This window comes from Perissodus microlepis, chromosome 6 (assembly GCF_051167445.1).
Source record: "Perissodus microlepis isolate ML-2025 ecotype Zambia chromosome 6, ASM5116744v1, whole genome shotgun sequence".
Taxonomy (NCBI): Eukaryota; Metazoa; Chordata; class Actinopteri; order Cichliformes; family Cichlidae; genus Perissodus; species Perissodus microlepis.
The window spans coordinates 7,942,126-7,958,681 of record NC_140466.1 but is presented as its reverse complement, the minus strand read 5'-3'; the positions used below and the strand labels follow the sequence as shown (position 1 = coordinate 7,958,681).

General features: G+C 40.3%; 4 protein-coding genes across 4 annotated transcripts; 2 read left to right on the top strand and 2 right to left on the bottom strand.

Annotated features, from left to right (window-relative positions):
• Positions 1–413: 413 nt before the first annotated feature.
• On the top strand, positions 414–3,969 carry LOC146384970 (glutaryl-CoA dehydrogenase, mitochondrial-like). Its single transcript, XM_084930466.1, has 12 exons — positions 414–550; positions 867–973; positions 1,168–1,200; positions 1,319–1,459; positions 1,625–1,687; positions 1,803–1,973; positions 2,070–2,199; positions 2,479–2,695; positions 2,779–2,882; positions 3,004–3,129; positions 3,260–3,420; positions 3,621–3,969. Exons 2-12 carry the CDS (start codon positions 871–873, stop codon positions 3,692–3,694), a joined length of 1,323 nt encoding a protein of 440 aa, XP_084786592.1. The 5' UTR covers positions 414–550; positions 867–870; the 3' UTR covers positions 3,695–3,969.
• syce2 (synaptonemal complex central element protein 2) lies at positions 3,967–6,699 on the bottom strand. The gene is made up of 5 exons (XM_084930467.1): positions 6,590–6,699; positions 6,123–6,231; positions 5,228–5,307; positions 4,653–4,767; positions 3,967–4,541 (listed from the first exon to the last, which is right to left on the bottom strand). The coding sequence occupies exons 1-5, from the start codon at positions 6,595–6,597 to the stop codon at positions 4,359–4,361; spliced, it is 495 nt and encodes a 164-aa protein (XP_084786593.1). The 5' UTR covers positions 6,598–6,699; the 3' UTR covers positions 3,967–4,358.
• A 2,052-nt stretch (positions 6,700–8,751) lies between these two features.
• LOC146384968 (uncharacterized) lies at positions 8,752–13,157 on the top strand. The gene is made up of 2 exons (XM_084930464.1): positions 8,752–9,334; positions 9,871–13,157. Exons 1-2 carry the CDS (start codon positions 9,118–9,120, stop codon positions 10,149–10,151), a joined length of 498 nt encoding a protein of 165 aa, XP_084786590.1. The 5' UTR covers positions 8,752–9,117; the 3' UTR covers positions 10,152–13,157.
• acp5a (acid phosphatase 5a, tartrate resistant) lies at positions 13,109–15,418 on the bottom strand. The gene is made up of 5 exons (XM_084930463.1): positions 14,885–15,418; positions 14,610–14,809; positions 14,394–14,518; positions 13,948–14,293; positions 13,109–13,855 (listed from the first exon to the last, which is right to left on the bottom strand). Exons 1-5 carry the CDS (start codon positions 14,994–14,996, stop codon positions 13,616–13,618), a joined length of 1,023 nt encoding a protein of 340 aa, XP_084786589.1. The 5' UTR covers positions 14,997–15,418; the 3' UTR covers positions 13,109–13,615.
• Between the last annotated feature and the right edge of the window lie 1,138 nt (positions 15,419–16,556).

The following is a 16,556-nucleotide window of genomic DNA, read 5'->3' as shown; positions in this document are numbered from 1 at the left end:
TTCTTTATATTACCCAAACTTAAAAGTTACAGTGTAACCTACATATGTGCTTCTTGTCACTTGTAAAGCTTCAGTGCAGGGTCAACATTCTGCACATGGCTCATTTTACCGGCCAATGAGCTCGAAGGCTGGGCCAACACCTTCCACACCCCTAACTCATCCATCCATCCACACACGCCATTTTGAGTGCGTAAATATGTGCCAAATTCAGTCCGCAGACCTGCTGAAACTTCGCACACTTGTGTAAAAATAGCGTAGGAGCAGCCTCGAACACCTCCAATATTCAAACTTCCCGCACTTATCTTATAAAAATCTGTTGCAAGCGCAAAAGGCTCTTCAAAGTCCGTTGCGTGACGTTCACGAGTTGCACTACTTTTACTGTCATGCGCTGGCTCAGTGTTTTGCCTCATCTATCATGGCGGAAAAGTCTTCCCGTCTTACACTTTACATAAACCTGTGACGTTTCTATTACTTAAGCAACTTTTCACAGCTCATATCGCCATCGAAAAGTCATCTTATAATCTGATTACCCACCTGAGAGGGGAAAAAGGTAGGCTACTGAAAAGTATTTTGTTTGGATAAGTTGATCTTGATGTATGTGGCATGCTTTAAGGAGAAATGTGTGAAGCATTTTACACAGGTTATAAGGACTTTTCTGATTAAACATTTTTTTTAACATATTTGTTTAACCCAAATAAAAACTACACACCAAAGTTTGCTCCTTATATAATAAGATGATATAACAATACCCAAACACAAAAGTAACTTTGCTACAACTTGCACTCAGGTATTATTGCGTAATAACGTCTCAAACACTGTGAGGTGTACACTCTAATATGCATTTACTTTTATTTTGTGCCCTTTAGTAAAATGGCTCTCAGAAGTGCCTTCACACATCTGCTCTCCAACAGCCGTATGTCCGTGGCTGTCACTGCATCCAGAGCTCAGGGCACAGTGGTTGCAGCACAAAAAGGTACGACTGATATTTTAGATACACAGGAAGGTAGTGTAAAGTTTGGAATCACAGTCTATAGGGTGTCTTGAGGTAGGAAATGCAATTTTTAGTTGTGATAAAAAAGAAAGCACACATAAGAGCTGGAAAAACATGAATATGTTTTCTATATTTGTCTCAGATGATCAACAACACTTTAAATTTACATCCTTTAGGTGCTGAAGAAGCCAAAAAGCCGGCAAAGCCAGGTAAAGGTTTGAAGTGAATCTTAATGAGCTGAATCCAATCTGCTCAGAGTTCTTCATATGTTCTATTATAGTGATGTGATCATAGTGAATGTGTGTGTGTTAATGTTCTGGTGCTCAGCCAAGGTGGCATTCAACTGGCGGGATGCTCTCGACCTGGAGGGTCAGCTGACGGAGGAAGAGATCATGATCCGGGACTCGTTTCGGGACTACTGCCAGGAAAAACTCATGCCGCGCATCCTTATGGCCAACAGACATGAACGTGAGTTAAGCAGGATTAATATGTGTGGTTCAGACTGTGCACACTGTGAATAATTCAGAAAAAATCTGTTTCTGTCTTTAATCCGCCTTTACATTAAGGTGTGTAAAATTAATCTCATCTAAATATTTGTCATTTTCTGATTTTCTAACATGCGCCATGCTACAGATTTTCACCGTGAGATTGTCTCAGAGATGGGAGAGTTGGGAGTCCTAGGCCCGACTATTAAAGGTAAAACAAAAAAACTAATGCTCCCCCCTCCCTCCTTTTTTCCTGCTTTTTGTTATATTTCACTGATTACACTTAGTAGTTTTTTTAAGTAGTTTTTTTTCCCTTTACACTGCAGGGTACGGTTGTGCAGGTACGAGTTATGTGGCATATGGTTTGATTGCCAGAGAGGTTGAGAGGGTGGACAGTGGATATCGGTCTGTAATGAGCGTTCAGTCTTCACTGGTCATGCACCCGATTAATGCGTACGGCACAGCAGCCCAGAAGGAGAAGTACCTGCCCCGGCTTGGTAAGTGCGACATTCTCTCCTCTTGTACTTGACATTTAAAATTTGCAAAGGGCTAAAATCCATCTTATTTCTGGTGTGTGTTCATTTGTTCTGCAGCTCGGGGGGAAATCGTAGGTTGCTTTGGTTTGACAGAACCAAATCATGGCAGTGATCCCAGCAGTATGGAGACTAAGGCCAAGTACAACCCATCGAGTGGTACCTTCACCATCAGCGGAGCTAAGACCTGGTAGATAGGCACATATAGAACAAGAAGCATTGGTTTGAAACTTGCATGGAGTAAAAAATAAGACAATGGAGCAGAGACCTGTATAAGTTTATATAACTTGGAACTGTGTGGATCCCCATACTGAGGACACAATAGGTCTGCCATTTGATGACTAATCATATAGAAGTAAACATGTGTAATAATTTAAACATGCTGACAAAGCCTGCTGCTCTCTGTTAAACTAAATTACTTAAATATCTAAATAATCAAATACACAGATTTTCCCACATCTTTTCCTAGGATCACAAACTCTCCTGTGGCAGACATTGCAGTAGTCTGGGCGAAGTGTGAAGATGGGAGAGTGCGGGGTTTCATCTTGGAGCGTGGCATGAAGGGCTTTTCTACCCCCAAGATTGAGGGCAAATTTTCTCTTAGGGCGTCTGCCACTGGCATGATCGTGATGGATGAAGTAGAAGTTCCTGAGGAGAACCTGCTGCCCAATGTCTCTGGCCTCGGTGTAAGTTAATGTTTTACCTTAATTTTTACAGCTTGTATGAATATTAGTAGCTTAAATTTTTTGTTGTTTGTCTTTGTATACAGGGTCCTTTTGGTTGTCTGAACAATGCCCGGTATGGTATTGCCTGGGGAGCTCTGGGAGCAGCTGAATTCTGCTTTCACGCTGCTCGACAGTACACTCTGGACAGGTACACGACTGTGTTCGCAGACATTGCCCAAAAACGTGGCAAAACATAAAAATCCAGAGAAAAGAGATCCATGTTACCATTTTCCCCGCACATGGCTCACACCTTTGTATCCTCCAAACAGAATCCAATTTGGTGTGCCACTGGCCAGAAACCAGCTGATGCAGAAGAAAATGGCTGACATGCTAACAGAGATCACCATTGGGCTGCAGTCATGCCTGTACCTGGGAAGGCTTGTTGATGAGAAGAAGTGAGGGCTGTCTTTCACGTGTCACTGCCTGCTTTATTGTTTGCTGTTCTACTGCCCCTCCCCCGCAAAAAAAACCCAAAAAAACAACTAAAGAAGGGTTTCTTTTGTTTTTTCTTCCTCATCTTAATAGGGCGGCACCGGAGATGATCTCCATGCTGAAGAGAAATAGCTGTGGCAAGGCACTAGATATTGCCAGACAGGCCAGAGACATGCTGGGAGGAAACGGCATCTCGGATGAGTACCACATCATCCGTCATGTCATGAACTTGGAGGCTGTCAATACATATGAGGGTAGGGAAAATTAAAGTAATGAAAAGGCTTTTAAACTCAGCAGCAGTTACATATGTCCACCACTAGATGTCAGCAATGTACAGATTAGTGACTGAATGTTTTTGGTTTACTTGTTAAACTGCATTTTACTGTTTTTGAGATATTTTTTGTATTTGAAAACAACTTATGACCTTTTTTCCTTTTCGCTACTTTCTTTATAGGAACCCATGATATTCATGCCTTGATCCTGGGCAAAGCGATTACTGGACTTCAGTCTTTCACTGTGGAAAACTAAATGATGTCCACTATCTTCTTCAAACTGACTTGAAGTGATGAAATTTGAAACTAATTTACCTCATATTAAGAGCAATTCATGGTGGGATACATCACAAACACCTCATCATATTCACAGTTATAGCATACTGGGGGAAGCAATATATTACTGCCTTGTTTAAGTGAATATTAAAGGTCAACCTAACATAGCTTACGGTCCAACTGAGATATGATATTTATGATGACAATGCATGTAAATAAATGGCTTGAAATAAACAGGAAGATGTTTTGATTGAAGACCCTAAATAGCGTGTCTTGAATTCTCAAATGTTTTCATGTCACATTGGTTGATTTCACTCTAAAGAATCCCACACTGGGATCACTGTAAAGACAACAGTTTATAACAATACATAAATGGTAAATCACAAGTAATTTAGAATATTTTGCTTGTTTGTTGTCATTTTATTTACTAAATCAACTGATGTTAAAACAAAAGAGAGAGAGAAAACAGTATTCAACTTTTCTATTCTTGGACTGAAGCCATCAATGTTAAGTAGAACTATTGTCCTATAAGCAACCAAAAGAAAGAGGAAGCAAAACACTGAACATTACACTGAATATATTTACTAATACTGAATAACTTAATGAGTTCACAATACGATTAACTTCAGATAGAAATTATAATCTCATGGCATGTCTCCTTCACGGAGACATGCCAGGGCTCTGTTGGCTTCCAGCAGCTCATGACTGAACTTTGTGCAGCTGTCCAGCACCTCCTGCAGCTCCTGCAGATTCACCTGCATCTTGTCACTGTTCTCTTCAAAGACCCTGTACATGTGCTCCTTCATCTGCATGCACAAATCTGTCACCTGATAGATGGAAAGGATCAGAACAGATCAGAGATGGTCAGAAGCTTTGTAGACATGAAAGCCAAGCATCTGCTGCTAACTCCAGCTAGATGCATAAAATTAATTTTGTACCTTTTCTACCAACGTCTCCTGAAAGCTGTCTATCATTTTCTGGTTACTGATGCGGCTTTGGTTAATCTTTTCCACCAATTCCTGCGCCTTTCTGCTGATATCATCTGTCCTTGAGCTACAACAAATGTAGATTAGATTAGAATCCAATTCCTTATTGAAGTTAAGATTCCTATTTAATTAACATTTTCCCCACTTACTTTACCTAACGATCTGTCCTCTACCCCCCATCACAGATTGGTTCTTTTAGCACATAAGTGAAATCCTGTCTTCCTGATAATTTAAGGGCTGCACTCTCTTTCACTCACTCTTTTTCATCACATTGGGCAGGAATTATTTTAGTTTAGTAACTTAATGTAACCAATAAATTCATAACTAGTGTAAATTGGAAACTTTGTTTATTTGCCAGACATAGCAGTCCATGGTTCTTCCACCCATTTAATTCACAATTGGATTAAATATACAGTAACTTAAACCTTTAAGTACAGAAGCACTTATTATTTGAGGAAAAATACAAGTGATCTTAAAGTAACGTTCCCAACATTACACAGCTGTGTGAGTAAAGGTGACTGATCTACCTGCTATGGTGCTCTTGAATCTCAGTCACGCTCACACTTGAAGATTCCCCCCTTGATGAATCACAGTCTGTGTCTTCTGTCTGCCTCATCAAACATAATGAAACAAAGAAATTATTCTACTTTAATCAGCTGTATAAGAAACATTAATCATGGAGATCTAATGCTGCAGATGCTCTGAATTTCAGGAAGAACTGAAAGTATAGTTTAACCTGTATAATCATCAATCACCCAAAGTAAAATCTCGGATTAATTAAGGCACTAGGCTACAGTACCTTCCTCCTTAGAGCTCAATTTGAGGGATGGACCACTACCGTTCAAAAGATATCCCACTGTTAAAGGAAAGAGGCGCCTGTAAAGTGTTAGTCTTAGGTGTTTAAGCAGTGGTGTGGTGATACTGGCCCCTCCTGGAATACACTGTATCCACAGAAACTCTGGGGCACCTACACATTACACCTGCAGGAGCTGCTCATCCATGGAAACCCACACAAGAAGCTCCCAGTGAACAGTTTTTGTGCTGATATTAAAACCAGAGGAGGTTTGAACCTCTTACTGAGTCAAAACCTTTACAAATTATGCCCTATACCCTATTCTGCAACTTTACCTTGTAAATGGCTGATCCTAGATGCAACCACTTTGCAATAATAACACTTAACAGCTGATCACTGAATGTCTAGTAGGGAGGAAATTTTACAAACTGACTTGTTGCAACAGTAGCAAAGACCCATCCTTTCACAAATGAATAAAGATTTAACAGCTAGGTGCTTGATATGACACACCTGTGGACCATTATTTATTTTCATATAGTGTTTTTAATCATAACTGCACATAATCTTTGTCACCTTATCTAAATATGCCAGTATCGTTTTTATTCTTGTATTAAGAGAATACACATTACCATCCGTGAGACTTCACACCCTTTCTTGGGAGTGTACTGAAAATTTGATGGTAGGTCGTCAAAGCCAAAATCCATTTGGGTCTTTTGACTCTGCAAAGCTAAATCTGAGCTGAACGGGGTGGGGGGAACAATCACACCATTACAAAAAAGTTTAAAATACAGTCATTAGCAAAAGTATATAGCTAGTTAGGCTAGTCTGTAAAGCTAGCTTAGTTACAGGCATATTTGCGTACAAAAAGAACCCCTCTATATAACATACATATTACATTATTCAGTTGGTCATATACAGTAATAAACAAGGGCTATAACCTAGCTATCAGAATAGGTTAACCAGCATCCCTTTGGCCCAAAACTGCTACACAAATAATGCTTTACACTAGCTAACGGCTAACTGCTACCTACTTAGGATTAAAGCTAGAGTCATAATCCGGCGGTTTTTCTACTAAAACCTATTCAGCCATACTTACTTGAACATTATTGTGACAAAAACCACAGAATGTATATATCATGTGTGTCTGCAATTAATGGTTAAACGGGAAGATGTTCCCAGATACCTCGAAAAGTTGGGAATAGTAAAGCAACAGTAAACCACACTCGACTCCAAACCCACCGACGTATGATCATAATTTTGTAGATATAAAAGCAAGGTTATTATAGTTAAACTAAATGAAACTACTGGTTACGTTTTAGTTAACTGTAATAAATTAATAAAACAACAACCATCTGAATGATCCTAAAAACAAAAAATAGTCCAAGTGGCTTAATTTATGTATATACTTTATTTTTAGAATATCCTAATACAAGAAAAGGCAGCTTAGATACACATATTTATTGAAACTGAGACGTCTGGATAACTGAGAGTTAAACGACTTTAAAAATTGACGTATTTGTCATATTTCTTACAAACGCTTAACCATATAAAAATGATTAACAAAACAGTCAGAAAATAAAAATATAGTTTAAATATTTTCACACAGTAAAAAAAACGAACTTAAATTAAGTAAAGAAAACACCCTGAAAACTAACTAGGAATAAAATGAATTGATAACAAGGTACTGGAAACATTCCGCATACTGACATGATGACATCATACAGTTGCTCAGCTGTACATACATGACGTGAATCTCCCATCCCACCTCAACCCAAAGGTGGTCTATTAGATTGAGATCCGCTGACTGTGAAGGCCATTTGAGAACAGTAAGCTCATTGTCACGTTTAAGAAACCGGTTTGAAACGATCTGAGGTTTGTGACATGGCTCATTTTACTAGTGGAAGCAGCCATTAGAAAATGGATAAAGAATGGACACATTGGCAACAATATTAGACAGACAGACTGCGGTGTTTCAAGGGGACCAACGTTGTAAAGTAAATACCAGTAAATGTCTAAGCAGAAAACGCGATTCATCAGGTCAGGCAATATTTTTCTAGTCTTCTGTTGCCCAGATTTCAAGGTTTTATGTTTATGTGCATTCAGAGATTATGTGTTTTCACTTTTCTTCTGATATCAACATGGTAGAGAAGAAGAGAGCCAGAGAACTGCCACTCACTGGATACTCCCTTTTTTAAACTCTGTAGATGGGGAAATGTGAGGAAATTCAAATAGATCAGCAGTTTCTGACATTTTCAAACTTCTGCCTGGTGTTAGAGCAGTTTGATGTTTTTGGTGTTATTGCAACTTGTCACCACAAGAGGGAGTAGTAACGCTACTTGCCACTGTCTCCACTCCCATTTAATCCAGGTTCAATGCTGCTCAGGTGTGATGAGTTAGGACAGAGGCAAACAGCTCATTTACATGTATCATGTAAATGAGCGTGTATCATCAAGTATGGTTATGTTAGATCCTTTTTGCATCATCTTAAGAAAATCAGAGCACCCAACTTCGGACGGGCAGATGACCTGCTCCACCTCCTGAGGTACAGCCATCCCACTGAACTTCAGCAGGTCACCTTGATCATGTCCACATACCTAAGTGCACTGAGAATTCAATAGTCTGAACTGATATTATATATATTTCTCATATATATATTTCTCTCTTGAAAACAACAGTTCTTTGCATATTACATTAGATTGACTGGTTGATGTTCCAATAATATGGCACCAACATGACCAAGACGAGCAACGCAGCTCATGAGCTCAAAAGAAGGCAAACATTAGGTAATGTTTAAGAAGACCCAGCTTTTTAAATTTAGACCTTTAAAGGTGATGACCCCCATTAAGCTGGTTTAGATATTGCCAATAGTGTCTGAAGCTATCATGCAGACAACTTCCTGTTAAAAGGCTGTAGAAAGAAAACTCTTTTTATGTACTTTTTCACAAGACATAGGTTCATTTTTTATATGTTGTATCTTTTTTTTGTTCAGAAGAAAGGATGCAAGCTGGTTTGTCTGAGCTTTTCACTGGGATGCTCTTCATATGTGTGGATTTGTGGGAATGGGTTTAATAGTAAGTGAGTATTATAGCTGAGTAAGCACTTACAAGATAGTTGTGGATTAGGTGCTCCGTCATTCTGTGGGCTGGGATTGGGATGGGATGAGGAGTTGCTTGATCGCTGCTGTGATTTGGAGCTTAATCCCTCCCTTCATCTCTCTCTGTCTCTCTCTCTTGCTCTGCTGCTGGTCATAGTCTGGATTATTTCAGAACAGAGATTGCAGCACGCAGGAGGCAGCACAGAGGCTGATATCCTGATTTTTTGCTTTACTGGAGGATGAACTGATGATAACAACATGCATCATAATGCAAATTAAAGAATAAGCTGGGTAGAAATATGAGCTTGAGCTGGAGGGATCCACATGTGTTAAATCTGCAAGCAGCAAACACATGGTCTTGGCAGGTGGGTAAATTTACTCCTTGACTGGATTTGAAATGATAACAGATGTAGATTTTGACACTTTTCCTGTAAACTGTTGGGAGTGACGTCTCAGCAAGAAGGTAAATTATACATGCAATGGAATAACTGCTTCTCTGTGCTGGAAGTGGAGGCTGCTAATCTGGGAATATGGACAGTTTTAACTACACAGAAGAAGGATTGCCATCATTTCAGTATTTGGTTTACAATGAGGAGCCTCTCTATAAGGAGTACAAGCCTCCTCCCAGAGATCTCATCCAGCTGCCCAAATCTGTCCTCTACCTTCTGATGGCCGCCCTGGTCGTGGTTGCTGTAGCTTACGCTATTGTGGGTCATCTCATCAAAGACCTCATGCTGGATATAACAGGTAATCTATTCTATCAGAGGTAGCTGCTCACTCCAATGATCTGAAATTTTTTATACACAAGACCTTATTTTATTTTTTAAATTGGAATAAAGTGAGGTGCTGTGGTGTTTGCTAATGTGATGTAGTAGTTGGAGTAGTTTGTATTAATAGTCCAAAAACAACCTTAAATCCTTTCACCTTGGAGATTTTTAAAACACACCCGCTATTTTTAAAGGACTGCTAAACACAAGTGAAGAGACTGCACACTACTATCACTAGAACAGAAACATTATGATTATGGTCATTACCAAAGTTTCAGGTTTAGTGGAGTTGCAGCTGAGGTTTTCTGACATCATTGTCTATGTGCAATGCAACCATGAACATGCTCTTTACTAGTTCGCCGTTTTATTTATTAGTTTATTTCTTAAAGAACCCGAGGTTACTCGTTTTGCCTTTTACTGCTGTGCAGACTGAATTTTGGGTGTTTCAGAAGTAAATTATAGGACAGTAAAGGTCAATAATTTTGATCTTATCCCTGCTTTTTTATCCATCTACAGACTGTTTGCTGGGACCAATTGAAGAGGAGCTAACGAAAGATGGAGAGGTGGAGGGAGTTAGCCCTCACCACATGCCACCTGCCCTCACTCACTCCCACCCAAATGCCTTCCACGTGTGGGACCAAGACGACATCATCATCCCTATGACGCCCGAGCATGAGAGCCCGCTGCCCAGCCCTTTGATGACTGTCTCCCACTACATACCGTCCTTTTTCCCAGGCTCCATCAGTCTGGGCAGCCCTTCTCACAGTCGACCAATCCCAAAGGAGAGTGATGCCTGAAAAACACAAAGGATCTGAGACAGGATCTCAACCTTCTTCTGCTGAGCTTCTTTAGCTCCTTTTTGTCATGTCTGAAACACCTTTCCAAACCTGCCCTAGAGTCACCCTAGCTGTCTGGAAATACACAGGTTGTATGACTCACAAGGCCAGTTTGCATGCATGGATTTCCTTCTCTTGGAGCAGTTGATGTGTATTCGACCAAGACGGGAACAGACTACTGCACATTTCCTGCAGTCCTGAGCTCACGCAGAGCCTGTGATACTTTGTTTAGCAGCCTTCACTTGTTGTGGATTTGTGCCAAGTTAGCGTCATGATTATACCTTTTTCTCCTGCCAGTTGTCATGTCATCCTAAACTGTCACTAAAGTCTGTAGCTAAGATATAAAGAACTTAATTTTGATCATTTAACCACATTTATAATTGTGAACAAAGGCAAAGGTTCAAACTTCAGTTAATATCACGTATTAAAGCTTTTATTAACAACTGTTAATAATATCACAAAGTTTATTCACAAAATTTAAATACCTAAAGAGAAATAATAAAGAAAGCAGTGCACCTTGAAGGTGTTTGTGCTGAATTCATGTGGTGAATATTGGTGCTTAGTCTATTTGCTAACACAGACTTATTCCTATACTAAATATATTCTGAGTCTTAGGAGGATAGGCTGAACTCGCTAATTAATAGGGTGAAGTTGATTCGATTAGTGTGACCTCTTTAAGGTGACTGTGTGACGCTTTCTAAAGATGTGAAGGTTACTTCAAAAAATGGAAAATACAAAAACAGAACAAGAATCTCCACTTTGATATTGAGGTTAAGAAAAGCAACATCAACAAATAAAACAAGTTTTTATTTCTAAGAATTTAGAATTGATTGTTATTTAAATTCTAAAAAAAAAAAATGTGTATATGTAATGAACATCTGTAGAAGGGATGCTTTTTTTTTTTTGCTTGTTGGCATTACAAAAACATGGTTATACAACACCAAATGACAGATTTCAGGGGCCATTTTAAGCAGCATATTAGCCGGCAAAATCCGTGGAGATTAAAAGCACATGGAGGCTGTGACAACACACACACATATTTGCACGCTGTCAGCACTTTCACTCATAAAAACAGACCATGTTAATACGATGTTTGCCAGCAAAGGTGGAGTAATCTCCTTTTTAGGTACAGGCCTGGAGCTTAAAAGGGGAAAAATGACCAGAGTAATATATTTCAGGGGGAACGCTCATTGAGTTCACATTGCTCATTCCATCTGTGAAACCCGGAGGTCAGCATTCAGTGAGGGGTGGAGTTACGGAGAGAAGATTAGATGAGCGGCTTAGCCTTTAATACAGTGTCCCTTTATTACTTTTGAGCTGTGGAATTAGATAATCGGACAGCATCGGGCCATTCTCAGTGTATGAACTTCCAAATCTTGTGTGAGACGAATGACTGAAGATCTTCAATGGCTTCCGGGGAAGAGAGGGGTCAAGAGCAGAAGCAGGAAGTAAAGAGCCAGAGATTAATGGGGAGAGGAAATGATCGGATTTAAGTGACCCAGGATTGAGCACTCTGAAAGGGTTTTGTGTGACAGAGGCACAGAGGGTTAAAATTTCTATGACTGCATTTTTAAACACTGCCTCTGATGTTTGCTTTTGCTTGAAAGGAAAACAAATGCACAAATGTGGAGCTGAGCATTGCAGATGTGCAGGTGCACAAACGCTTCTCAAGACAACTCAAACAGCTAATTGATGACACAACTTTTTTATTTCACTAAATACATAGATTCAAAAAAACCTTTTTAAAACCTTTTTTTCCTTTTGTTTTAAATCAAATCAATGCTTTTCTTTTTCTTGTTATTAATCCCACATTTTGTGCTCTCTTCTATTTCAGTGGTGTCAGTGGCAACAAACCTAACTAACTAACTGAGCTAACTTTGTAGCAGCAGAGGGCGGATCAAGGGCTTCATCTGTATGTTCTTTTAACAGTTTTCTTGAAATTAGATTTAAGAAGTCTAAGATGTATTTTGGTCTCCTAAAGAAGATATTTGTGACTTTATCTGCTAAATTTTTGCCTTTTTAGTGCTTTTTTCCATTCATGCCAGCTCTGAAAATATGTATGATAGCCACTTAAAACCTGAATTTTAACTGCTGCTGATGTACTGCTAGAACATACAGGCATCCACTAGATGTGAAAGATCAGTAGACTGACTCACTTACAGGAACTTTAGAAACTGTCTAATCTTTAGTGCCTGACCTTACATGTACCTCAGTCAGGTTTTCTTTTGGTCTACAGTGGATTTAAATAAGTCAGGGTAAAGTGATCCTTGGCAGTCCTCTATCCTCAGGTGATGGCTTACCCTCAACTGACTTCATACCAGCATTGACTCACTTGGTGATTCTTGCTCTCGCTCTGACGATGCATGACACTAGTGGACTTTAACTCATCCCAATTGGATCAGGATAACACTCACCGGCCCTGTAATAGCCTCGGTGTAGTTAAGGCAAGGCCAAGCTTAAGGTAAAAATGTTTGTGGCATTACATCATGTAGAAGAAATTATAGTTCTTGCCTGTTGTTGTTTCTGAAAGCGATGGGTGAACATATTTTGACAATGGAGAATAAAAATCAACGATTCTCATAATTGTTTTTATATGAAACAGATTTTAGTTTATGAATTTTTTAAATATATATCAGCAGACGAAGGGACCAACGAAACCAGCCTGTTGTCAGTCTCTGTGTCCTTCCCAGGTTAACTGTGATTGGCTGGCTGAATTTATCCAGATCACAGTCACTGCCAATCTGCTGTCATCGAGCCTGATCCTCTACTGGCAGGCCAGGTGGTTCTCTGTCACAGACAAAAGAGCTCTCCCTGTGAAAGTCTTGACCTCTCCTGTCCTTCAGCAATAGCCAGCCTCATCAGTATTAAATCTCCTGATGTGATGAAGTGCTGTTTCTGGCACACATGTAACAGATGAATAAATCAACTCTAAATTCATCACAATATGTCTTTTATTTGCAAAAAAAAAAGTGCCTTTCTTTTGATGCATACCTCACCAATGCATTGATATTAACAGTCAGTTATAACAGAGCTGGTAATGCTTTCTTATGAAGAATAAAACGTGTACATTTCCTAAGTCTTTGGATTGAATAAGACTTGACAGGTTTCAGAAATCAGTGTAAGCCCCCAAATCATTCAATGCTTTCTCTAATTTCTCATTTGTTTTGAAAGACATAAATTCAGATGCACTTGCAGAGTAAGAAATTCAAGCACCACAACCACATTTCCAAAAGTTCAGGACAGATGACAAAGGCACTATTTATTTTACAGTAGCATAAAGTCACATTTAAAACCAGATGATTGTTTTAAAAATGCTTTGAAGTTAATGCCAAAGATTTTTTAAAACAAAAGAGATCAAGACTCATTACTTGATTTCACACTTTCGCTGCAGATTACACCGTATATAACTGTTCCTGCTCATCAGTCTATTCAAGATCTCTTTGCGAGAGAACTGTGCGATAGAGAGAAGTGCCTTTCGCCTGGTAGAAAGTCACGGTCATCTTGTTCTTTGTCACTTCTGCATGGATGAATCCTCCCAGTGTTGAAGCCTTGCCGGTGAAAAACTTAAGAGAACCTTTGGGAACATGGTGCCAGTGACGGGTGTCAGGATCCAGGAAGTTTCCAGCACCGCTCACCACATAGCCTATGTCAGACTCTTCGAGGTACTGTGGGAGAAAGAAGAGGAAAATCCATTGTAGCTCTAAGAGTAGCTATGCAGATTTATATCAAATGTTAAACATACTCTTCCCGAACCAACCTGCAGGTTGTGGTCATGGCCGCAGAGGTAAGCAGTGGCCTTGTATTTGATGAGCAGTGGACGGAGGCTTTGCACCAGACACTTTGTGGGGCCGTGCTCGGACACAGACCAAACAGGGTAGTGGCCTGCCACCAACAGGAAGTCTGCCTTGGACAGAGCCAGTCTCTCCTGCAGCCAAGCCAGCTGGCGATTGGCATCCAATTCATTCAGGGGTCCGCTTGGCTTCTTGTCCGAATTGTCGTCAGAGTTACCGCAAAGCATCACAGTGTCAAGCATGATGATGGTCAGAGTCTTCCCCGTGTTGGGAATGCGGAAGTTCAGCTCATAGTAGTACGAGGGGAATTTCCTATCAAAGGTAATGAAGAGGCATCAAAATTTAATTTAACTGAGTAGTTCCTAAAAGCTTAAAACTTTAAGATGTCCGAACTTTATATTCTGCCCCTTACCATCTGTTAGATCTGCTGCTGTAGTCGATCTGGGCTTTGACATTCCCTGCGTGGTCGTGATTGCCAGCGATCACATACCAAGGGACTTGGAGGGACTTTGCAGTGTACACAGACTCAAAAGTTTCCTGATAAGAAGAAGGAAAACATAGTTACTGCTTTCAACACACAGTTTTAAAATACAGTGTTGTTTTTTCACGCCACATTCATTCTACTCACCTTAAACCGAGGAGAATCCACAGTGTTCACACCTTTGTAGTAGAAGTTATCGCCCAGAGCAAGAACAAAATCAGCTCCCATCTGGTCTGCTATTTTGCTCATTTCTTGAGCTGTGGCCTTCTGCACAGCAGTGATGTAGGGGGGATAAGGCACGCCACCCCAGTCGCCCACTGCCAGAAACTTAATGGAGGTTCTGTTGCCTGTAAGAGGAAAAGAATATTAGTACTTCTGATTGGAAAGTAAGCTTATGAAAGTCAGTGTGGCGTAATACTCACTGCGACTTTCCTCCAGGTTTTGGAAGGCAGTTGGATAGCAGTAGGCCACGGGGATGGCAGCAATCAAGATGGATAAAATAGTGACTGCCATCTTCAAAGACAAACAAAGCATTGGAATTTAAATTAACGGCAAATTTAAACTCGGCTCAGTCACAAGATGTGACACCACAGAAATGAAAGTCAGCACCTGCAAAAGCAACAAAGCAGAAGCAAAATGAAACAACCAAAACCACAACCTACCATGTGACTCTTCGCGCTCTCTCTCTCTCTCTCTGCCTCCCACTACACTAAAGAACAAGTCCCTCAGTTGTGCTTTTTTTTTACTCCTAAAGGTGACTTGTGATTGGCTGCAGCCTAAAGCTGACATACCTCAGCTGGAGTAAATAGAAACCAATCAAAGAAACCGTGTGTGTGTGTGTGTGTGTGTGTGTGAAGCAAAGGTCAAACGTCTACATAATTAAACAGATAAAAAGACCCTCAACAGAGACGCCACAACAACAGTGTGAAGTGCTGCCTGATTGATGAGGGGGGAAAACAGCTTTTCATGTGTGAAGAATAGGTGTCAATATGCAGAGATAATGTCGTCAAAAACAAAACACTCACGGCTGATGGGATCTGTTGGGACACTCTCCACCCTCAGAGTGATCGTCGTCCCCCCTCGCCTTTTATCAGCAGTCCTGGAGGAGAGGATGTAGGAGGACCAGCCCCGGGACACGCTGGAGAGGCATGATCATTGCTCAGACACTGACTAGAAGGTCATAAGGGCACACATGTGATCTATTGTGGTTAATATAACTGGTGTCCAGACATGTTTTCCACTTCAATATTATTCACTGATTTTCCTGTTTAGCTTGTTTTCTTTCCATCTTTTGCTTCCTTCTTTTTGAATAACTTCAAAATAACATGTAAAACACTAAGTTCAGTCAAATAATGGGTCAAATTGGTGGTCTTGCTGAATATAGTCTTGCAACATTAAACATGAACCAAAGAAAGTTGATTCTTTTCGTCTGGACGTTGCATTTTCACTGGTTGAAATGTTTGATCACCCATTCAAATGACTTCAGTTTCAGCTGACTGCAGCTTTCCCCACCTTACAAACACTACATTTGCATAACGACTGAAAACACTGACTCACAATGCTTTCCAAAAAATGTGGTTAATCCCAGTTAATTGCAGAGATAATGCAATTAACTGGGACGATCGAGGCTCAAGAGTTGGGAGTTCGCCTTGTAATCGGAAGGTTGCCGGTTTGAGCCCCGGCTCGGACAGTCTCGGTCGTTGTGTCCTTGGGCAAGACATTTCACCCGTTGCCTACTGGTGGTGGTCAGAGGGTCCGGTGGCGCCAGTGTCCGGCAGCCTCGCCTCTGTCAGTGCGCCCCAGGGTGGCTGTGGCTACAATGTAGCTTGCCATCACCAGTGTGTGAATGTGTGTGTGAATGGGTGGATGACAGGTTGTATAAAGCGCTTTGGGGGTCCTTAGGGACTAGAAAAGCGCTATACAAATACAGGCCATTTACCATTTAATTTATTTTGGTTTGGGCCTTTTTTCCCTTAATAAATGACGATCATCACCTGAAAACTGGGCTTATCTTCATGTCATATTAGAATTTGCTTGATCTGAAACACGTAAGTCTTACAAATATCCAACAAAAAAAGAGGTTGAAGACTTTTA

What these genes read in the sequence shown, in the direction of transcription:
- LOC146384970 (XM_084930466.1), top strand. Translation starts at nt 871, where the DNA reads ATGGCTCTCAGAAGTGCCTTCACACATCTGCTCTCCAACAGCCGTATG. An exon ending in CAAAAAGCCGGCAAAGCCAG is followed by an intron (nt 1,201 to 1,318) that starts GTAAAGGTTTGA and finishes TCTGGTGCTCAG; the next exon opens with CCAAGGTGGCATTCAACTGG. An exon ending in CCAATGTCTCTGGCCTCGGT is followed by an intron (nt 2,696 to 2,778) that starts GTAAGTTAATGT and finishes CTTTGTATACAG; the next exon opens with GGTCCTTTTGGTTGTCTGAA.
- LOC146384968 (XM_084930464.1), top strand. Translation starts at nt 9,118, where the DNA reads ATGGACAGTTTTAACTACACAGAAGAAGGATTGCCATCATTTCAGTAT. An exon ending in CCTCATGCTGGATATAACAG is followed by an intron (nt 9,335 to 9,870) that starts GTAATCTATTCT and finishes ATCCATCTACAG; the next exon opens with ACTGTTTGCTGGGACCAATT.
- syce2 (XM_084930467.1), bottom strand. An exon ending in ATTCAAGAGCACCATAGCAG is followed by an intron (nt 4,768 to 5,227) that starts GTAGATCAGTCA and finishes CATTTGTTGTAG; the next exon opens with CTCAAGGACAGATGATATCA. An exon ending in AGGAGACGTTGGTAGAAAAG is followed by an intron (nt 4,542 to 4,652) that starts GTACAAAATTAA and finishes TCCATCTATCAG; the next exon opens with GTGACAGATTTGTGCATGCA.
- acp5a (XM_084930463.1), bottom strand. Translation starts at nt 14,996, where the DNA reads ATGCTTTGTTTGTCTTTGAAGATGGCAGTCACTATTTTATCCATCTTG. An exon ending in TGGATTCTCCTCGGTTTAAG is followed by an intron (nt 14,519 to 14,609) that starts GTGAGTAGAATG and finishes TCTTCTTATCAG; the next exon opens with GAAACTTTTGAGTCTGTGTA. An exon ending in AGCAGCAGATCTAACAGATG is followed by an intron (nt 14,294 to 14,393) that starts GTAAGGGGCAGA and finishes TACCTTTGATAG; the next exon opens with GAAATTCCCCTCGTACTACT.